Source organism: Miniopterus schreibersii, assembly GCF_964146895.1.
Source record: "Miniopterus schreibersii genome assembly, chromosome: X".
Classification (NCBI taxonomy): domain Eukaryota; kingdom Metazoa; phylum Chordata; class Mammalia; order Chiroptera; family Miniopteridae; genus Miniopterus; species Miniopterus schreibersii.
The window spans coordinates 61244583-61260659 of NC_138104.1; the positions used below are offsets into that span (position 1 = coordinate 61244583).

A 16077-nucleotide genomic window follows, 5' to 3' on the forward strand; every position below is an offset into this window, starting at 1 on the left:
ACAAGTGCTTTAAATTAGCCTTGAGAGAGGAGGGGAGAGGGCAGGATTCTAGGCACATAGACATAGATTTTCCAGGCTGATAATGAGTAATCAGGTATGAAGCTACAGTTTTAGGCATTCAGAAATAGGCTTATCTTTCCTCAAGTTCCATTTTGAAAATCAAAGTAGACTAATGAGCTTGCTTTGCTCATGAAGGGTGCACCTTTCTGGAAGCAGCAGGCAGCAGAGATGACTCTGGCATTAAGCTGATATAAACATGAAGAAATGAGAAATTAGGTGGGGGGATATGTGTCAGCTAAGCCTTTCTGGAATGGTGCCAGTGCTCACGACTGACACAGACTAGGGAACAGAGAACCTTATGATGGGGAGTAGCCCTTGAAAGAGCTGCATTTTATCTCTGTCAAACTACTGTGCTACCAAAAAAAAGCTTTTGGAAATGATCAATAGATATGCAAAGAAAAGGAAATGATTAAAAGGCCTCTTCATCCCTAGGAGATGTGCAATAGGAAATTGGCGCTGCTTGGCAGCTTAGGCACAGACTCCAAAGAGAAGCAGCTTCTCTTTCCAGGTGGCCAGCCCTACAATATTGGCAGCAGTTAACTGAGGGATATTCTTGGGTGTTCAAGGTCAGCCTGTGCTTGGGTCATCATGCACCTGTAATTGTTCTGAATTCCTAGTTCTCTCATCCTAACCACCATTTAACAACATAAGGCCAGTACCATTATGTCCTCTGGGGAACCCTTCATAGTCAAGTCCACACTTACTCACCCCTGATCCCTGCTTCACGCCTCCTGCTTTCATGCATAACCCCATAGTGGGGTGAATCAAAGAGGAAAATCTGGTTTAAAGAGAGAACCAGGGAATTAGGGAGGGAGAAGGAAGAGAAGAAAAAGGAATAAAAGTATCATACCTCCCAGAGTCATTCCTGCTTCATAGCATTTCCGGAGGCGACAAGATGGACAATTTTTCCTTCGGAATTTATCAATGGTGCAGTCATTTCTGCTGGCACACAGGTACTTCTGTTTTCCTGGGAGAACAAATATAAGAGTAGACAGCCCTGTTAATGGTTTTCCAGAGTCTCTCTCCTTCAGTATTTCTAAGCAGAAATGGCATAAAGATATATCCTGCCAGAGAGAATAGTCCTAAACAATTTGATCATATAGAATCTAACTATAAAACCAGGCTGGTTTAATTCAATGCTATACTGTTTGGTTTTCATAGGGATGAACAATTCATGTCCTAATGATATCTCCTTTATCAGGACTACAGATTGGTATTTTAAATAAGATGCTCTATGTACCTTTACTAGAAGCCAATAATGACTATGAGAAAATGATCAATGGTGGAAATTGTCACTCCTTTAGCATGACACAGCAGAGGCTTGGGCTCAGGTAATGTTTCCTCCTTCTGACTCTTGTAGTCATGTATAGGATCATACTTGAACTAATAACACATTATTTTTCATAATACAAAATTAGGTAAAACTTGTATAAAAGAGAATTTCATGGGATTTCTACTTGTTTTTAAATCGCTAGTGCCCATACCCCCAATCTTGTAGATTATAAAAATCAAAGAGAGATAAGGCCCACTCTTTGTGAAGTGAATCACAGCAAGTGAAAGGAAGTCTTCTGAAGCCAAAACAAGAAAAATGATCACTGTCATACACACCTTGAGTTGTCATAGATACAAAGAAACATACATACACAAACACGCAGAGATCCTCAGAACCACAGCTGCTCAAAGAAAGACACTGAAATTCACTCAAAAACATAGTTTATTCTCCACATTCTTGCCAGCACTTGTTTGTTGATTTGTTGATGGTAGCCATTTTGACAAGTGTGAAGTGATATCTTATTGTGGTTTTAATTTGCATTTATCTGATTATTAGTGATGTTGAGCACTTTTTCATATGTCTACTGGCCATATGTAAAAGGAAACCCTTGTGCACTATTGGTGGGAATGCAGACTGCTGCAGCCACCATGGAAAATAGTATAGGGTTTCTTCAAAAAAGTAAAATTGGACCTGCCTTTTGACCCAGTGATCTCACTTCTGGTAATATATCCTAAGAATCCTGAAACACCAATTTGAAAGAATATATGCACCCCTATGTTTATTGCAGTGTTATTTGCAAAAGCAAAGATCTATAAACAGCCCAAGTATCCATCAGTAGGTGAATGGATAGAAAAAGCTATAGTATATTTATAGAATGGAATACTATGCAGCTGTAAAAAAGAAGGGACTCTAACCTTTTGGGACAGTGTGGATGGATCTGGAGATAATTATGCTAAGTGAAATAAGCCAGTCAGAGAAAGACAAATATCATATGATCTCACTTATATGTGGACTCTAATGAACAAAATAAACTGAAGAACAAAATAGAAACAGAGGCATGGATACATGCAACAGTCTCCACCCTTTTCTTTCTCTAAGTCCCTGTTTGTTTTTCTCTCATTTACTGCTCACTTTCTTTAGTTTATATGATAGACTGGGATTTTAGAGATGACTCTTTTGGCAGAGGAGGGTTATCTGTGGTAGAGAAAGGAAGATAAATTGAAGAGCAATGGCTATTTGATAGCAGGAAAAAACACCCACAAATTTAGCTACAGCTTGGCTTTCCTCTCTCTTCACTTTGTCTAAAATGCATAGATCAGGCACAGAAAACATCTATTATAGTAGGTTATTTCATGTAGGAGAGTCAATAATAACCAGGTCAGCAAAAGTTTTCCTTCCCTTCCCCTTCCTTTCCCCTTCCCTACCCCTTCCCTATCCCCTCCCCTCCCCTCCCCTCTCTTCCCTTCCCCTCCCCTTCCCTCTTTTCCTTTCCCTCCTTTCATTGCCTTTGTCAAAGGAATTAAAAATTGCTGGGCTTGAAGTAACTGTTAAAAACTCATCCCAGTACAATCTTTGCATTCCAAGGATGAGCTCTGGAAAGCTTGCGACTTGCCTGAAGAACACTAGAACACTGAGTTAGAGGTCCCTGAAAGGATAAACAAACCTGCCAATTAACAAGCACCTATTATGAATGAGGCTTGTGTTAGGGGATTTAAATATGCTATATAAATGAAGCACCTCCGCAATACTTCGAGGTAGGTACTAGCACCACTTTCATTTAACAGATGAGAAAAATCTAAGTCTTCTAGGCCAGTATTCTTTTTATTATACCACAGAGTTTTACACATATAAATGGAACATAATTTATTGATAGCCTTTTTTGTTGGAAACTGAGGATAGTAATGTGTACACAGAAAGGATAGTGCTATGAGTGCCATTCAGCTTACTTATGGGTGTCAGCTCCAAGAGTTCCTGCTCTGCATCTAGTGGGTTCATTTCCAGTGTTCCAGAACTGGGGTGCCCTTACAGTAATGGTGCTGCTGCAAACCTCAAGACTAGTTCATTACATTGATTACTGAAATAAGGTCAAGTCAGGAGTACTTGAATTCTTTGAGGCATTTCTATTTCCAAAGAAAAATATTAGCTACTAGACCACAGTTTTCCAAGGAATGGTTGCATGGCCAATGGAATAGGGCTTTAAGAAGTTTTAAATTTTACTTCTGAAAGCTAATCATCCTGCTAATGAGAGAGGATACAGTGGAAAAAGAACAAAATTGATTTTTTTCACATTGGATGATTTCCTTAGCTATAGTTCATACCTTGTCCCAGAGTGCTTCTTGGTCTAAAACAAGGTGACCTAAAACTCAAATATCCTTTATGATTTATCCAGAAATAAGTGCAAACTTTAGTATGACCAATGCCATCGTGTATATATTTTTAAAGATATATTTATTGTTGAAAGTATTACAAATGTCCCCCTTTTATCCCCCATTGATCCCCTCTATCCTGCACCCCTCTGCCCAGGCCTTCATCCTATTATTGTCTGTGTCCATGGGTTATGTATATATGCACATCAATTCTTATGTTAATCTCTCCCCATCCACCCACCCACCCCCGCCTTCTGAGATCTGTCAGTGAGTCTGTTTCATGCTTCTCTGTCTCTGGATCTATTTTGTTCATTGGTTTATTAGATTCCACATATGAGTAAGATCATTAATAAAACAAAGAGCTGGCTTTTGAAAACATTCATAAAATTGACAAACCCCTGACTAGACTCACTAAGGAAAAACAGGAAAAGACCCATATAAACAAAATCAGAAATGAGAGAGAAGTCACCACAGACATCACAGATACACAAAGGATCATACTAGAGTATTATGAAAGACTATATGCCACCAAATTCAATAACCTAGAAGAAATGGATAAAGTCTTAGAAATATACAACCTTCCTAGACTAAATCATGAAGAACTGGAAAATCTAAATAAACTGATCTGCAGTGGGAAATTGAAACAACCATCAAAAAACCTCCCCAAGCCTTGCTGGTTTGGTTCAGTGGCTAGAGCATCAGCCTGTGGACTGAAGGATCCCAGGTTCCATCCCAGCCAAGGGCAAGTACCTTGGTTGCAAGCTCAATCCCTCACCCTGGTTGGGGCATGTGTGGGAGGCAGCCAATTGATGTATCACTCTCACATCTATGTTGTTGTTGTTTTTTTGTCTCTCTCTCCCTTCCACTCTCTCTGAAAAGCAATGGAAAAGATATAGCTGAGGATTAAAACAACAACAACAAAAACCTCCCCCAAAATAAAAGTCCAGGATCAGATGGCTTCACCAGTGAATTCTACCAAAGGTTCACAGAAGATTTAAAACCTATATCTGGGATAGCTTCACAAATGGCCAAAAGAGTGAGATGGGGCATTCATAGAAGAATACATGGAAACTATAGAGAAAGGAGCCAATGTAGTACCACAGGAAAAAAATGAGGCATTGTAGTTCCACATTTTGTATTCAAATCCTTGCCCTGCCTCTTACTAGCTGTAACTTGGAGCAAGTTACTTGACTTCCATGGACCTCCGTTTAGTTTGCTATAAAATCTAAGTAATACCTCATAGATCCACTGGAACATTTAAATGAAATAACTTGTGCAAAACAACTAATACAATGTCTGGTTCTGGTAAACATTAACTAAATATTGAAAGTAAAAGAGAAACAGGGAGGAGTAAATGGGTGAGTTTTTAAAAATAAGATTTAGGAGCCCTGACTAAGTGGTTCAGTTAGCTGGAACTTGTATACCAAAAAGGCTGTGGGTTCAATTTGCAGTCAAGGCACATATCTGGGTTTCAGGTTTGATCCCTGGTCGGGGCACATACGGGAGGCAACCGATCAATGTTTCTTTCTCACATCAGTGTCTCTCTTTCTCTCTCTCCCTTCCTCTCTCTCTAAAAATCAATCAATTAAAAACATATCCTTGGGTAATTGCTGTTATATAATGTCATCAGAAGACAAAATAATAGGATGGTAATAATTTTTATAGTAAGAGAAATGTGAACAGCCTGCAAATGTTAAGTTAAACACCTAAGATGCAAGAAGAGTTAGGAAAAAGTCAAGAAGCATATGATTTCACTCATATGTGGCATATAAAACTGAAAACAACAAACAAACAAAAACTCATAGACACAGACAATAGTATGTGTTTATCAGAGGAAAAGGAGGGTGGAGGAAGTGGTAAAGGAGGAGTCAAATGTATGAAAGGAAATTTGACTGGGTTGTAAACAATTAAATACACAGATGATGTATTATAGAATTGTACACTTGAAACCTATATAATTTCATTAACCAATGTCACCCCAATAAATTCAGTTTAAAAAAAGCAAGGAAAAACAAAACAAAAAGAAAGAAGAGTTAGGAGAAGTTGCATTCACAGAAGGAATATCTTGATGGAATCAGAATTTTGCAAAGTGAACAAAGCACAAGAAAATCATTCCAGGCAAAGGGGATGATGTATTTGAAAAGGCATGGCAGTTGGAAAGAGCCAAGATTGGCCCATAATACAGGCTGTGAAATTAATGATTTATTGGTCATCAAAAACTTTAAAATATTCAATGAGTCTTGACTATACACATTGATTCCATCCATGTTTCTTTTTCCTTTCTACTAAAAACAAAGGTTTCCTTTTTACAACTACCTTAGAACAGCCAAACAGGTTTTGACTTTTCCTTCCCACAACCTCTGCTTTGGCCTGCATCTTGGTGATTACTACCTGAAAGACCAGTTGCTGGAACTGACCAATACGCGTGACCAGGAAAATGACATCTGGAAGTTAGTGGGGCAGTAGAAAAAACTGTTGGCTTGTTGACAGTTTAGTTAAAGCACTCCTGGGCTTTTCCTTCCAACCATCAAATAATAAGAAATCAGGGAGACTGCATCCATCGAGAAAGGTCCATCCATACCATCCATTTGCCATTTAGATAATGTATTTTCCTCCCATACATTTGAGTTCCCCAAAAGAATTCTCACCAAAAATGTTGATATCAACTGAGTTATGAACAAAAATAATGGACAATGACCAAATGAGAAGTCTCTCATTAATCTTAAAATTCCTCTATAAAGTAGGACCCAAGAAAAGGAAATAAATTACTACTTTCTGTTTGTGATTTGGAAAGTCAGGAGAACTCAAAGGCAAATGCTGCTAGGCTTTCCTTAATGAAAAACAACAGCAAACACTTTGGCCAACTTGAGGAACATCAGCTGAAAGACAGATCAAACTTCATCTGTTCTTTTTTCAATTTTGCAAGGGTCCCTAGGTAACTGAGGGTCTATGCATTTTGAATTACATTTTCAGCAACAAAGGGACCAGAGATTTTCCTGGAAAACATGAGTCATCTTTGGCTCCAAAACATCTAAAACATCAATAGTTCTTAGTAATCCAAGGTAAGGAGACTTGAAAAATTCCAGTTTTGAAAAGGGCCACTTTCCAGCATCTGGAATGTAAAATTATCTTCAACTAATCACAGGCAAAGCTAATGTAATTCAGGCTTGACAATTCTCACATTGAGTGGGCTCCTTCTCTGTTCCCTAAACACCCACTGGTAAGAATCAGTTCATATGTATTCATCATCTTTCTGAATCATAAACTTTGTATCACCTTCACCTTGCATTTGTAGGTAGCTTTACAGTTTATAGATAGTGTGCTCATACACTGTATTCTTTGAATCTCACAAAAAATGTATGAGTGGAAGAGCAGCTATTATCATTTTATAAATGATGAAACTGAGGCTAAGAAGGGTTACTAGAATTGTCCATACTCACACAGTTAAGAAATTAAATCATTGCAACAAGCAAGTATTCTGACTCTTATTCTTTCTTTTCTCCATAGTTTTTCAAATATAACAAGAAAGTTAAATTACAGTCAATCTACTATATTCTGAAAGGAATGCAAACCATTTTACCTATTACATGAAAATATATATAAAATATTAAAACCTAGACTTTCTAAAGATCAGTTATCTAGAAAGTTCATTTAAGTAAAACATTTCATTTACCTGACAATATTGGATAAAGGTTTAGAAATGGCACATCATATTGATTATGTCATTCAATGAAAAATTACTAAGCACCTATTCAGTACCAAAATCTATATTAGACACTGCTTCTCTATGCTCATAAAACAGATACAATATTAAGAGAAATCTGGACAGAATTAATTAATTAATTAATTAATTATCTATTAAATACCTACTTTATGCCAGACAGTGTTTTAGGTGCTTGAGATATATTGATGAACAAATAATCAAAAATTTCTATCTTGACTAACATCCATTTTAAAGTATGTAGAGAGAAGTGAAGAAGGGAAGGAAGCAAATAATAAATATTAAACCTAAAATTTTTGAAAATTAAATAGTATATTAGAAAGCAACAAGCGGTATAAAAAAGCATCGTGAAGGGAATGGGAGGGCTGGGAGAGTAGTTTAAAATTGAGTGAGGAAAGTGAGCTTCATTGAGGTAACATTTTTTAAAAAAGTATGTCTTTATTGATTTCAGAGGGAGATAGGAAGAGGGAGAGAAAGAGATAGAAACATCAATGATTAGAGAATCATTGATCGACTGCCTCCTGCACAACACCCACTGGGGATCGAGTCCACGACCCAGGAATGTGCCCTGGCTGGGAATTGAAACCACGATCTCCTGGATCATAGTTCTATGTTCAACTACTAAGCCACACTGGCCAGGCTCATTGAGGTAACATTTTGGCAAAAAATTGAAGACAGTGACTGAGTGGGCCACATAGATATCTCAGGGAAGAACATTTGAGGCAGAAGGAAGAGTTGAAGAGTTGATGTAAAGGTCTTGATGTAGGATAATGAGTATCATGTTCAAGGATTGGCAAAGAAACCAGTATAGCTATGAAGACTTTTTAAAATGAGAGTTTTCATTCAGATCAAGAGAGAACTAAAAACAAACAAACAGAAAAAACAACCCAAAAAACAAATAACCCAGAAGAAACAAATTTGTAAAATACAATGTTTCTAGATTTAACTTACTGGTTTTAGGTCTTATGAATTTTATTCCTTCATTTACTCATTCATTCAACAATGATGTACTACTACACGTCAGACACTATACAGATTGTTGGAGGTGAAATGACTTTTATTTTGAGTGAGATGGGGAGACAGTGGAGGATTTTGCGTAGAGAGGGAACATGTTCTGGCTTATATTTTTATATGAATAACAAGCACAAAACAACATCATTCTTCTTGTTTGTCAAATTAAAAAGAAAACATTGGGGTGAGTAACCTTAGGAACAGCAGAAGGATACTGAAAAAGCAATGAACTTTCAGGGTAATATTTCCCAGACACTTTAGATATTCACTTTTCTAAAGGTTTGGGAGTGCTCAATTAAAACATCTTAGAGTGGAGTAATGTCAGAGAAAGTGTTGGAGTGAGGAACTTCTAAAATTCTCTCCTCCACAAAGAAATAAGAACACTGGAAAGAAGTGGACAGAATCAACATTTTTCAGAACCCTAAAAATTAACTAAATCTGGGGAGCATTTATCCAAACCTTTGCTATGTTTAAACTTGCCCTATTTCCATTCAGCTTCTCCCCCAACGCCCTAGTATCCATGAAAAGCAACAGCCTGCAATGATGGTGAAAGCCAGCATCTTGGTAATGACTGGAGGAGGCAGAATGAAGTTGAAACTCCTTCAAAGCTACTTTCTCATAGAATTGTCAATATTTGACCTGTCGGGTGTTCTCTGAAAGATTCCACTCTCCCGGGCCATGTTTATATAACCTGAGTGAGAGTTTGCCCAGTGTGAAAAATTTTCTTCCTGGGGAAGTTTGTAGAAAATATTCAGAGGCAAATGTTGAACACCAAGGTTGGTTGAGTTGGTAGATAACAAATGTGGCAAACAATGAGGTAACCAAGAAGGTTTTTTTTTAAAATGGTGAAATTAGATGTCCACACAACACTCTGAAAAGTTTTGACATGTTCTGGGGCATCTGGAATTATTTTTAAAATTTCACTAAAAAATCAAACAACAAACGGCAGCAGCAACAAACCATGAGATTTGTCAGGAGTAAATCTTACTTTATAAAAATTATGTTAAATGTAATTTCATTAAACACTACTATTAATAATCAGAGAATTGCAGAATGGATTAAAAAAAAAACAAACACAAGATCAGCTACATGCTATTCTATAAGAAACACTTTAGATTCAGAAACATTCATTGAAAGTAATTAGATGGAAAAACATATTCCATGAGAACAGTAACAAAAGGAAAGCTGAAGTGGCTATACTAATATCAGACAAAATACATGTTAAGACAAAAATTATGACTAGAACAAAGACAAACATGTTATAATGGTAACAAATTGAATCCATTAGAAGACATGCAATTATAAATATTCAACATTGTACTGGATGTTCTAGTCAGGGCAATTAGACAAAAAAAAGAAACAAAGGTATGTAGATGGGAAAGAAAGATGTAAAATTCTCTTTATTCACAGATGACATTATCTTATATAACGAAAAAAGTAAAAATTCTTAAAAATACACAAAATAACTATTAGAGCTAATAAATGAATCCAACAAAGATGTAGTATAATAAATCAATATACAAATATTAATTTTATTTATAGACTAGCAATGAATAATCCAAAATTAAATTAAGAAAGCAATTCAATTTACAAAAGCATCAATAAATAAATAAATTTAACAAAAGAAGTACAGGACTTGTACATTGAAAGCTACATAACATAATTAAAATAAATTATATAACAACTAAATAAATGAATTTGAAGTCTGAATACTGTTAATATAACAATACTCACCACATTGACCTACAGATTCAATGTAATCTTTTTCAAAAACTTAGCTGTCATTTTTGCTGAAATTGACAAGGTAGTCCAACATTTCATATGCAAATGCAAACATTCTAGAATAGCCAAATCCATCTTGAAAATGAAGGACAAATTTGTAGAACTCACACCTCCTAATTTCAAATCTTCCTACAAAGTTACAGTAATCAAGATAGTGTGGTAGTTGCATAAGGGTAGACATAGTTCAGTGGTCTAGAACTAAGGGTCCAGATGAAAGCTGATGTATTTAGAATTGTTTTTCAACAAGGATAAAATGACAACTCTACAGAGAAAGAATACTTTATTCAATAAATAATGTTGGTACAGCAGATACCTGCATGTAAAATAATAAAGCTGGACTCTCACCTCAGAACACATACAAAAATCAACTCAGAAGGGATTATAGACCCAAATGTAAAACCTAAAACTACAAAATTATTAGAAGAAAGCATAAGTGTAAACTTTTGTAACCTTGGATTGGGCAATGGATTTTTAAATATGACAGCAAAACACAAGCAAAAAGAGGAAAAAAATAGATAAATTGAACTTCATCAAAATTAAAGATTTTGGACTTTCATAATGGCAGCGAAGTAGATTAATGTTACACTCAACTCCTTCCAGGACAAAGCAGTAAACACAACTGAATTAATAAACACACTCTGAATAACCAACTAAAGTCTAGTTGAAGAGGAGTCTTATAACCAAGGATTTATGAAGAAGCCACATTGAGACTAATAGGAAAGGCAGAAATGTGCAAAGTGCTGGTCCCACTCCCACTGGTGGTGGTGGCTGATGTTCTGGAGGTATATCTCAGCTATGGGGGGTTCTGCCTGAGAAGCATGAAGCCTAAATCCCAGGCCAGGCTCCCCAGCCCAGAGCACCAGAGCCAGGAAGAGGCACCCATATAACATCTGGCTATGGATAGCAGCAGGGTTTCTGTCTGCTAAAGAGAGGCAGAATCCACTGGAGACACAGGCATCCTCTTAAAGGCCCAAGACACAAAATTTCATTCACAGCCATTCACCCTGGGCTCCAGCAGAGGGAAGGAGGTGAGGACTAGAGTTGCCTGAGGAGAGTATGGGGTTTGAGGTTCTGGGAATAAGGCTGGGAGGTCAGTGGCCAGGATGCTGTTACTTAGTCATTCTCCAATATCGCAGTCACCATCTTTTTGGGCAATGCACTACCCTTTGAGCATCAGCCTGAAGGAAAGCAATTTCCCCACCCTCTGGAATCTTTCTCATCTCACCCTTTGGATCTTAAGCCCTGGTGAAAAGTGACCTGCATAAGCCAAGGTGTGTAAATATTTGGGTTGATTCAGGGGGTGTTAATGACTGGCTTTGGGGTAGGGCTATTCACCCACTTTCTTGTGAACCTGACTCGCATTTCCCTATCATAAGAAATCCAATAGAATAACACTCCCAGCTTCCAACAGACCCAACCTCTGGGGCCCAGAGGCCCCATCTGCTTGACTATGAAGGGCTCTGCCCTGCTGAGATCAGAGCAAAGCCCATGAAAGACTCAGTGGTGTCTTTCCTGAAGCCTGAATGGCATCTACCCCTCATGGGAGATCCACTAGCAGCATCTTCTCCATTCCGATAATGGCTCTTTAAGTGACTGAAACTAACAGGCAGCCAGCAGGCACTGCAGGTGGGAGCAGATCCCAAGGTGCTTTGGGATGTTTGCTGACTTGCCCCTGAAGCCAGTGTTGGTATAATATGGCCTTGGAGTGCAGCTTGGTCCTTCCTGAGTGCACCCAAGCACAGCAGAGGCAGCCACAAAATGTGGATCACTTGTAACTTCAAACAGGTTGCTGAGGGCCAGGCACAAAGAGTGTCTGACATTGGCCTGCACCAGAGTCCTTCCAAAGAGGCCCAGAACCAACACATCAAGTGGCCAGCATCAGAACAGGATCTAATAATCTTCACAAATAGCATATCTGAAGCAAAATCACAACAGGCACTAAATTCTGCTGAGGTAAATTCCACTTTTTCTTTATTATTTTTTCTTCTTTCTCTCTCTCTCTCTCTCTCTCCTTTTTTGGTTAGCAGCTGCACAGGGTTGAGCTTTGCAGTCAGCCAACCTGATGGTTAATCACGAATGGGCCAACAAAAATCAAGACTCAATTACAAAGGTAGGGCCTACATAACACATATAAGGGACATTCCTAGAGCACCTGGTTCATGTGATCAAGGAGACTGTGCCACTAGGTCCCACAGGACACATACTACATAAGGCCACCAATGGAAGACTGAGAGTTCACAGCAGATGTATCTAATACTGAGAAACAAACATAAAGAGGCAGCAAAATGGGGAGACAAAAAAAAAGACCAGAAATGAAAGAAAAAGAGGAATCTCCAGAAAAAGAGATAAATGAAATGGAGGCAAGGAATTTATCAGATATAGAGCTCAAAGTAATGGTTATAAGGGTGATCAAGAAACTTAGTGAGAACAACAGCATGAAAAAGGAAATAGATACCACGAAAAAGAAGCAGCTGAAAATGAAGAATGCCATATCTGACACTAAGAATACACTGGAAAGAGTCAAAAGTAAGTTGGATGCAGCAGAGGATCTAATCAGCAATTTGGGAGACAAGGTAGAAAAAAACAACCAATCAGAGCAAGAAGAAAAAAAAAGTGTAAAAGAATGAGAATAGTTTAAGGGAACATTGAGAAAACAAGAAGTGTAACAACATCTGCATCATAGAGGTACCAGAAACATAAGAAAGAGAGTAAGAGATCAAGAACCTATTTGAAGAAATAATGACCAAAATCTTCCAATACGTGGTACAGGGAAAAGATGCACAAGTCTAAGCAGCACAGTGTCCCAAACAAGATGAATACAAACAGGCTCAGGCCAAGGCAAATCATAATTAAAATGGCAAAGGTTAAAAACAAAAAGAGAATCTTAAAAACCACAAAAGAAAAGCAATTAATTACTTACAAGGGAGCTCCCATAAGAGAGTCACCTAATTTCTCAACAGAAACATTTCAGGCCAGAAGGGATTGGCATGAAATATTTAAAGTAATGAAAAGCAAGGACTCATAACCAAGAGTACTCTATCCAGCAAAGCTATCATTTAAAATTGAAAGAGAAATAAATAGCTTCCCAGACAAGAAAAAGCTAAAAGTTTGTTACCACCAAACCAGTATTAATAGAAACATTAAAGGGCTTCTTTAAGAAGTAGAAAAAGAAGAAGAAAAACACACACACACACAAAGAAAAAACAGAGGAATAGAGTTAAAAGAATAAATGGCAATCATTACATACTTATCAATAATAATTTTAAATGTATATGGCTTAAATGCTCCCATCAAAAGACATGGGGTAGCTGTATGAATAAGAAAGCAAGACCTATATATATATGCTCTCAAAAAGAGACACACCTCAGAATGAAAGATACACCTAGACAAAAATTAAGTGGATGAAAAAAGATATTCCATGCAAATGGAAACGAAAAAGAAGCTGGGGTAGCAATACTTATATCTGATAAAATAGCCTTTAAAATAAAAGCTATAGCAAGAGACAATGAAGGACATCACATAATGATAAAGAGAACAATCCAACAAGAAGATATAACTCTGGTAAACATTTACAAACCTAACATAGGAGCAACTAAATATATAAAACAAATCTTGATGGACATAAAGGAGGAGACTGACAGTAATACAAACATAGTAGGGGATTTTAACACCACATTGACATACATGGATAGATCGTCCAGGCAAAAAATTAAAAAGGAAATGGTTGCCTGAAATGACACACTAGATATGATGGATTTAATTGATTTCTTTAAAGCATTTTACCCCAAAGCAGCAGAATATACATTCTTTGCAAGTGCACCTGGAACATTTTCTGAGATACAAAACATATTAGGACACAAAACAAGTCTCAATAACTTAAGATTTAAATCACATCAACATCTTCCCTGACCACAATGGTATAAAACTACAGGTCAATTACCAAAAAAACACACAAAACAAAACCAAAAAAACCCTGAAAAAACCTAAACAACACATAAACACGTGGATGCCCTATGACACAAAACAATGAATGGGTTAGCAATGAGATCAAGGAAGAAATCAGAAGATACCTTGAGACAAATGAAAATGAAAATGCAACAACCCCAAATCTATGGGACACAGGGAAAGCAGTACAAAGAGGAAAATTTAGAGTGTTAAAAGACTACCTCAGGAAACAAGAAAAAACTCCAATAAATAATCTAACTTTCCACTTAAAGGAACTGGAAAAAAACAACAAACAAAGCCCAAATTAAGTAGAAGGAAGGAAATAATAAAGATCAGAGGAACAGTCTTAAAAAAAAGTAAAAGATACCAATGATACCAAAAGCTGGTTCTTTAAAAAGGTAAACAAGATTGACAAAAATTGTCCAGCCAGTGTGGCTCAGCAGTTGAGCATCAAACTATAATTCTAGAGATTGTGGTTCGATTCCTGGTCATGGTACGTGCCCTGGCTGCAGACTTGATCCCCAGCAGGGGTGTGCAAGAAGCAGCCAATCAATGACTCTCTCTCATTATTGATGTTTCTACCTCTCTCCATCTCCTTTCCTCTCTCTGAAATCAATACAAATATTTTTTAAGAAAAGATTGATGAACCTTTAACCAGATTCATTAAGAAAAGAGGAGAGAGGACCCAAATAATCTCAGAAATAAAAAAAAGAGAAGCAACAACTAACCACCCCCCCAAAAACCCCACAAAGGATTGTAAGAAAATATTATGAACAACTATATGTCGACAAATTGGACAATCTGGAAGAAAATGATAAATTCCTAGACACATACAATCTTCTAAACTGAACCAGGCAAAATCATAGAATCTGAGTAGCCAGATTACAGGTAGTGAAATTGATGCAGTAATAATAATAAAAAATACCCCAAATAACAAAAGTCTCAGAACGGATGGCTTCACAGGTGAATTTTACCAAACAGTCAACAAAGAACTAACCAGTCTTCTTTTTCAACTATTCCAAAAAATTCAAGAAGAGGGGAACCTTCCAAACTCATATTACAAGGTCAGGATTATTCTAATTCCAAAACCATATAAAGATACTACAATGAAAGAAAATTATAAATCAATATCCCTGATGAATATAGATGCTAAAATCCTCAGCAAAATATTATCAAAATGGATCTGCAGTACATTAAAAAGATCATACACCATGATCAAGTGGGATTTATTCAAGGGATGCAAGGTTGGTACAATATCCACATATTAATAAATATGATACACCACATTAACAAAATGAAGGATGAAACCCACATGATCATATCAATAGACTCAGAAAAAGCATTTGATAAAATCCAGCACCCATTTATCATAAAAGCTCTCAGCAAAGCAGGAATAGAGGGAATATACCTCAACGTAATAAAAGCCATATATGATAAACTGATAGCCAGCATCATACTCAATGGGCAAAAACTAAAAGTGTTTCCCTTAAGACCAGAGCAAGACATGGAGGTCCACTATCACCTTTTTATTCAACATAATACTGGAAGGCTTAGCCACAGCAATCAGACAAGAAGAAGAAATAAAAGGCATCAAAATTGAAAGGAGAAAATAAAACTGTCATTACTTTCAGATGACATGACATTGTTGATTGAAAACCCTAAAGACTCCACCAAAAAAACTATGAGATTTAATAAATGACTTCAGCAAAGTAGCAGGATACAAAATTAATGTTCAGAAATTGATGGCATTTCTATATAACAATAATGCACTATCAGAAAGAGAAACTAAGAAAACAATCCCATTTACTATTGCAACCAAAAAAATAAGGTACCTAGGAATAAATTTAACTGAGTAGGTCAAGACCTGAACTTGGAAACTATAGAACATTGAGGAAAGAAATTGAGGAAGATACAAATCA

The 16077-nt window shown here is 36.9% G+C and overlaps 1 protein-coding gene across 2 annotated transcripts in view; it reads right to left on the reverse strand.

The window, feature by feature from the left end:
* AR (androgen receptor) overlaps positions 1-16077 on the reverse strand; it is a 141544-nt gene that overhangs the window by 32849 nt on the left and 92618 nt on the right. For both annotated transcript variants that reach the window (XM_081126625.1, XM_081126626.1), the window contains exon 3: positions 911-1027. In XM_081126625.1, coding sequence (XP_080982751.1) covers positions 911-1027 — 117 coding nt within the window. The remainder of the gene's footprint in view (positions 1-910; positions 1028-16077) is intronic.